The 7,041-nt window shown below is 41.6% G+C and overlaps 1 protein-coding gene across 1 annotated transcript in view; it reads right to left on the bottom strand.

Annotated features, from left to right (window-relative positions):
- Positions 1–207: 207 nt before the first annotated feature.
- LOC103398782 (carbohydrate sulfotransferase 1) overlaps positions 208–7,041 on the bottom strand; it is an 8,281-nt gene continuing 1,447 nt past the window's right edge. Inside the window, exons 2-4 of the mRNA XM_025053813.1 lie at positions 3,393–3,452; positions 2,586–2,757; positions 208–1,635 (exon numbers count right to left, since the gene is read on the bottom strand). Coding sequence (XP_024909581.1) covers positions 509–1,635; positions 2,586–2,727 — 1,269 coding nt within the window. The 5' untranslated portion in view covers positions 2,728–2,757; positions 3,393–3,452 and the 3' untranslated portion in view covers positions 208–508. The remainder of the gene's footprint in view (positions 1,636–2,585; positions 2,758–3,392; positions 3,453–7,041) is intronic.

Here is a 7,041-nt window from a genome sequence, read left to right on the forward strand (position 1 = left end):
TGTGGCCTGTACACTGTGTGGTTTTATTCACGTGAAATATATTCACGCTATTCTGAAATCTAACGACGCTTCTCTTCACATCGCACATTTAAGGGTTTTTAAATCCTAAATTGATTTTGCATCTTTATAAGTTTGCTCTGTACCTTTTAACACTCCATTTGACCCAAAAAGGGTTTTCAACTTTTTGAGTAATGAAACTAAAAAGCTTTGAGCATCAACAATTTGTCTCTTTATTTGAAAACCAAGTTATAGTAATGATTTCACAAAATTCCATTTCAAACGCTCAACTAAAATGTTATATAAAGAGTGTATCAGAATGATCACAGTATTGACGCGAAAGGAAAAATACATTTCACCATACTGTGTATGTCAAAACCACCTAAAAAGCCAAAAAAAAAAATGAAGATAAACAACACACAATGCTTTGATTCTGCAAAATAGTTTTAAACACACAAATACAAACACATACATCAATACAAACATCTATGAATCAGACAAATGTACAGCATCATGTGACAGGATGAAATGTTCTGTGCTCTACCAAACTTTTAGACAGGTCTCTGAGCTCGTCTGAAGAATCCACCTTCTTGTACCCCAGCAGGGCCAGAGTGTCATTACACAGATTTTGCACTGTCCTCACAATGTCAAAGCTGAGCCGCAGCCTCCAGCTCTCTGCTGTCGCTCTCGAATCTCTGGTGGTGGTGTACATGTAGTTCCACTCTGATGGAGACGAAATGTTAGCGTTAGTGTTCTTTGCGATCCAAGTCTGCACTCGGTCCTCCATCTTCAACCCCACAAAGCTGTAGATTTCTGAGGCCTTTTCTCTTGTTTTTAACGCCAGGTCCTCGTACCGCACCAGTAAGTAGCGACCTCTAAGCCACACAGGTCTTTGCAGACCCGTATTTGCAGAGGCGGCCATGTCCTTACAGGTGCTGGTGATTTGTGACAGGTCAACATAGCGAGGCTGGCGGCCCGTTGCGTTCCAGAACTTCCATGCACGAAACTGATCGGGGAATGCCATCATGCGTGAGGCGAGGATGGCTCTAGGGTCCCTGACTAGGTGGATAATCTTAAGGTCCAGTCGTGGATCTTCAGTCAGGGTCCTGAGGTCCCCCACCTCAGGGACTCGCACCGTCTTTATGGCCACATGGCCTCTAGACACACATGACATTGAGGCTAAAGTAAGGTTTAGTGCCCCGCACTTCTTAGGACACCAGAGTTCATCAGGTACATCAGAGGGCGGTGAATTCCCTTCTTCTGAGCACACAGGAGGGGAACAGAGGGCATGGCTGGAGCTGCGGCGAAAGAAAGCACTTGTGACGTGGTCCTGTGGCTCAGGGCGAATGTAATTCTCCAAAAAGTGGAAATCACAGGTGTAGAGGTTGAGGAGAAGATCTCTGTAAGCTCCCAGAAGCGCCCGTCGGTCTAAGGTGCGACGCAGCCTGCTGCTCGAGTTAGTGAAAGCCTGCTGGACGCGGTAAAGAGGCCCAAACACATAAAAAAATCCTGAGTGCTGGTTGAACAGCTGCCCAGTGAAGGAGGAGCCACTGCGAGTCGTAGCAAAAAGTAGGATATGCTTCCTGGGTGGCTCCACAGGAAACCAGCTGTCATCGCACAAGGTTCTCCACCTTAAGTCTTGATGGAAAAAAAAAATAAGAAAAACATCAAATGCTTTCAGATCATTTCCCTTGAAACAGATGCCAGTTTACAGCATATTGACATGAGGCTAAACCAGAGGTCCCCAACCCCCGTCCATGCACCAGTAGCGGTATGTGTGTCACTTGGTACCGTGCTGCAGCTGGCCTCAGTGAAAGAATTAATTTTATTTAGGTCATTTTCACTTAATTTCTTTATTTAAATATTTAAAAAAAATAAATCTTACAGACTCCAATACTAACAGAATAAAGCTTTTTTATTTTGAAAATGTACTGATCCTTTAATGATTGTTGTGGCAACACTGGTCTGCAATGATGGCCAGTACCAGCTGACCAGTCTTTAGGACAAAAAACATTGGGGATCACTGGACACAATGGTGTGGTTTTCACACAGAATACATATAATATAATAATATAATAATTAAAAGTCAGTTTGTCTTGAATTCAGTAAAAATAAATCCTGTAAAATTGCAAAAAATGTCAACAAATAAGAAGGAGTGAGTCACTTGTCAGCTGGTGATTATCCAGGAGGGGGAGGCGGGGGTTATAAAATGTGAGATCTCAAAATATAGTGCAGAGAGCCAACATGTAATTACTGCTGATGTGAGGCTGATTGCATCTGGGATGTTGCTTTTGTGCACAGGAGCCAAACGTTGGCAGAGATGCAGCTGTGCAGTGAGAGGAAATTAGAGGAGATCATTTCATGAATAATTGTAAAAAGAGTCACACAATTCATTTGTCTTTGGTTCATCGGGGGAATTCTGTAATTTAGAGGCAATCCTTTTGCACCACCCCCCCCCCCCCCCCCCCCCACCGGAGTCACAGTGTAGTGCCACAGCTTGGTTTGACACCGCATGTGTAGTTTGTCCCTGTGTTTGGTCGTCTGGTGCCAGCACTCTTGGTGAGAGGCAGTACAGTGTGCAGCCGTACCTCTGTGATGCCTGCTCTGGCACCTGTAGCCTCCCTGACAGGGTCCAGACAGTGAGTCCCTCAGGGTACGAATGGCCGTGAACTGGACGGCCAGAGATGCACACAGCAGCAGCAGCAGTGTCTTCCAGGAACACTCCATCATGAGGCCGCCTCTGGCTCTACATTCTTCACACTAATGCCACCAGAGACATGGAGTGGGATTTAATTCTTATGCATTAGTTTCAGCTTCCTTTCATTCATGGCCGCAGCCTGACACCAATGTCCAATAAGGGCCCTCTTATGGTACATTCCCGCAGCAGAGTGCATCAAAAGCACGCAGGAATGAATGAGTCATTGACCTGAGTGCCTGAGACTTAGCAACAAGGTCTTTATATTTTTATACATGAATTAGTTCTGAAAAAGATGAAAATGTGTGCTGTGAAACCAAATGTCATGTTTCCCAGCATGCACTTTAATGTCCATCTGGAAATTAGGAATGAACGTGAGACTTTGGATTATTAAATTCAAAGTCTTGATGAATGTTCTAAAATGTTTTCTATGAACAAAAAACATTGATGACAAAAACAATTAAAACCTTGCTCTTTTTATACAAGACAAAACTTGTTAAAAATGCTTAAAAACCAAACACCAAGCTAACGTATCAATTTGTTGTCTTGAAAATCTCTAATAATGACAGATAATGACAATTAAGGTTCAAAATGTAATACAAACCGGAGCAGTGACTTTTTCTTTTTCACACATTGTGCTAATTAAACAGGCTTTTCTTTGGAGGTGGAATTATCTGTGCCTTAAAGATAATAGGCTCACCTGTACTTGTGGACACACGAGGACAGGAGCTGATCATCACAAGAGCAGGAAGTGAAGGACCTGAAACGAAACACAAGAGGTCAGGAGTCAAACAAGGCAGAACACACGGACAAAAATAAAATGGTTTTCTATAAAAAGGGGTGCAGAGACACTGTACATTTCCCCAGTGTGGGAAAATAAAAAGTTGTTTTGGACATGAATAGTAAGTTTAGTGATTTTCAATCAACACAAGATGTTGCTAAATCACACGCAATGTTCCTTTAAAATATCCAACAACAGTTGCAGCATTTTACAAAAAGACACCGTCCGCGCATGTATTATTGTCACGTGTTGGCATCGACATGGCAGGAAGCAGGCAGGACCCAAATGCAGGACTGGTGCAGGTAGTTTATTTCAAAACTCAAAATTCTAAAAACCAGGACAGAATGAGCACCAGGTGACACAAGTGAGGCTAATTACAGACACAGGTGAGTGTGATAACCCAGGTTACCCCACACAGCAGACAGCAGGAAAAGGAAACAGATAGACCTGACAATTATGAAATTCTGGTAGAAGAAATTAAAGAGGAATGATAAGATATACAAAATACAGATGACAGACAGTGTGTTCAGATCAGATACACAGCAGATCCATTACCTCTTACAAAGAAAACCCTCTAGTCTTGAGGCAAAAATATTTCTTTCCATAATGTGTCCTATTTGTTTATCTGATTTTACATTTATTTTATTTGTTATAATGTCTCTCTGACTATGCAAAAACCAGAAAAAAGTTGCATTTTTTCCGAGGATGTTGCCAAAAGAGTTTGGTCACTCAGGTGCTGTGTCTACTCCCAGAGCAACTCAAACAGAATGACATTAAAATCCGGATGCACCCCGTTCTTGAATTTTTAGATGAGAGGGACCTTCTCGCTGTTCCACTGTCGACGCTCAAAGAAGCGAACAGGCTTGAACCCAAATCTGCCCTCATTTAATGTATTCAATGACTCATAAGTAATGCATAACCAAGAAAACAGATATTGAACATTTCCAACACACGTGGCTAAACTGCTTTGAAAAAAGACGTATTGCGTGCGTTACATGAATTAAATGTCAGCGCTTTAGTGACAAACAGCAGCGCTGATGTCCCTACATCTCGTTCCATTATTCAGAATACCTCACACACTGTTCCATAATTTTGTTTCATTTTGCTTCCCTTTCTTCTGTGTAATTAGTCTCTGAGCCTCACAGAGCACTCCATTCCCAGATAAGTAGAGCTGTCTTGTTATGATGATGAACACAAAAATTGCCTTTTGCCCACACTGCTTTAACTTATTCACCACTGGGCAAGACAGAACAAAGGAAAATGTAGTTTTCAAACTGTATGGAGAGAGAGAGAGAGAGAAAAAAAGCTTTTGCCTTCCATTTGTCCCAGAGCATGAAATTGATGTTAGGTAATCACATTAGATCCCTGTGGCTGCAGCCCTTTCTCTCCTGTCACTCAGGGGATTCGCAGAAGCAATCATCATCAAAACCACAGGTAAATATACATCACAATACTGACAGTAAAAATAAATTCTCTTCGCTTCTTCATCCACTCTCTGTCACTCTGTCTCCCTCCGGTAGGGCTCTTGTTCATTGATAATGTGTGTGGCCCTGGCGCACACATATTCTCAGAAATGTATCACACTGAGACCACATCAGGGTTGATGTCCCATTAATCACACACAACACAAAAACAAAGACGTTTACTTCACGGCTAAGAAGCAAAGGAACTGAGCTGACATCGTGACTCATTCCATTTAAGTATGACAACCTCAGCAGGGAGACAAATACTGTGGCCCAGGCAGGATGACAAACACCACTGTCGTACCGACTGGACTAATATTAAAAAGAAAAAAAAAATCTGCTTTTATATTCGCAGAAGGACGTGAAAGACAAAAAAAAAACAAAAAAAAAACGAAAAAAACAAAACAAAACACAGACTTGTTGGACCGCAGTTAAACCAGTAATCAACAACAAATCTCCATTCACACTTTCCCACTAACAAGTTATGTCCACAATGAAAGGATGCAGGATGAAAAGTATTAGCAATGTTGAGATAGTGATATATAATTATATTGATTGATGATTAGAGTGATATATATATATAAACAAAGAGTTGAATTACTTAATAATAAAGAGAAGCAGACACAGAGGTGAGTTGTCCTGGAGTTTAGAGCTCTTACTAAGGTAACATAATACATCTGTGTTTCCTGATTCAAAATGTCAAAATGAACAAAAGTAGCCTTTCAACATTGGTTTATTTGTGGCTTCATTTTAAGCTTTGGTTTTGCAGGAATAATGAGCAAAATCATTTGAATGTGACATTTCTGCCAGAATTTCTCCCTGTGGTAATGTGGTACTAACTGGCTTGATTTGAACTGGTCTGTATAAATCGTCTGTAGTCACATGGAGCTCTTCTAACCATTAAAGTCTCTTTGTTTTTCCAAAGAACGGAAACACAAGCATGTACAACTTAATGTAAAAACGGTTGTTGAACTGGCTCGGACAGATCAGCAGCAAACGGTTTAAGAGAAAAAGACAAGGTGTCAACAATGGCAAACGACAGAGCCAGATTCCAAGGTGATTTCAGGGTTATAATGTCAATGTTGTTTTTGAAGAAGAAATTCTTCTCTACAGGTTCCTCATAATTCCACCGCACACCTGTTGTTTTGAGAATTGATATTGTGCATGTGGCCATAAACCACATATTCAGATCTTTAAAATTAAAATATACCAGAGTATGGTTATTCAAATTGTCATACCTACGACCAAGGATGGGTTTGTGTTCCAGTCATGATCTGGTCTGTGATCTTCTCTGCTCTACAAACTGTCAGCATCGGGGGAACTCAAGACAGATGCTGCGATGGATTAACCAAATTTGATTTGCAAGCCATGCCTTCTTACTGACTGCTACACCTTAGTACACTAGTACTCACATTAGTACTCACAGCAGTATTAACTCGTGCTACATCCACAGCTGGGCAGGGACTGTTGGCTTCTAATGTTCTCTGCTTTTGCATCCCTCGCAAAATCAAAATGCAATTCTCATAGGAAGGAAAACCTCCGGGACACATTCGAGCGGAGATTATACCGTGTGGTCCACGTCCCTCTGGAGGGTTCGAGCTGTGAATTTAGCTAGCGCAGACACGGCTTGTGCTGAGATAACACGGCTGACTGCAAAGTGCTGGACATAATGACATTAGTGCATGGTACAGGAGAGGCAACTGCCTCCATGGAAGAGAAAGCAACAAATGAAGTTAAAAGCTTGTGATGAAAGTGGGATTGAGGGATTTGGGAGATGAGAAACAGAGGGACGGGAAGAAGCTGTAAAAAAAAAGATGTATTTTTTTCATTAAGATACCTCTGTGTTTTCCTGCATCCGCTGGGAGAAGGAGTTTATTGGCAAAGTCCCATGATCACCATCAGAAAGCACAGAGGTGAGCATCACTGGAGTGTCAGCCACACATACACATACACATACACATACACATACACATACACATACACATACACATACACATACACATACACAGTACCAAAGAGCAGAGTAGAAAGATGAACCAGAGATTCATGTCACCCTAGGCTACGTAGAGGCTCCTGTGATAAAGGAGAAGATATATATATATATA

The sequence above is a fragment of the Cynoglossus semilaevis genome, unplaced genomic scaffold (assembly GCF_000523025.1).
Source record: "Cynoglossus semilaevis isolate Cse_v1.0 unplaced genomic scaffold, Cse_v1.0 scaffold1382, whole genome shotgun sequence".
NCBI classification, from domain to species: Eukaryota; Metazoa; Chordata; class Actinopteri; order Pleuronectiformes; family Cynoglossidae; genus Cynoglossus; species Cynoglossus semilaevis.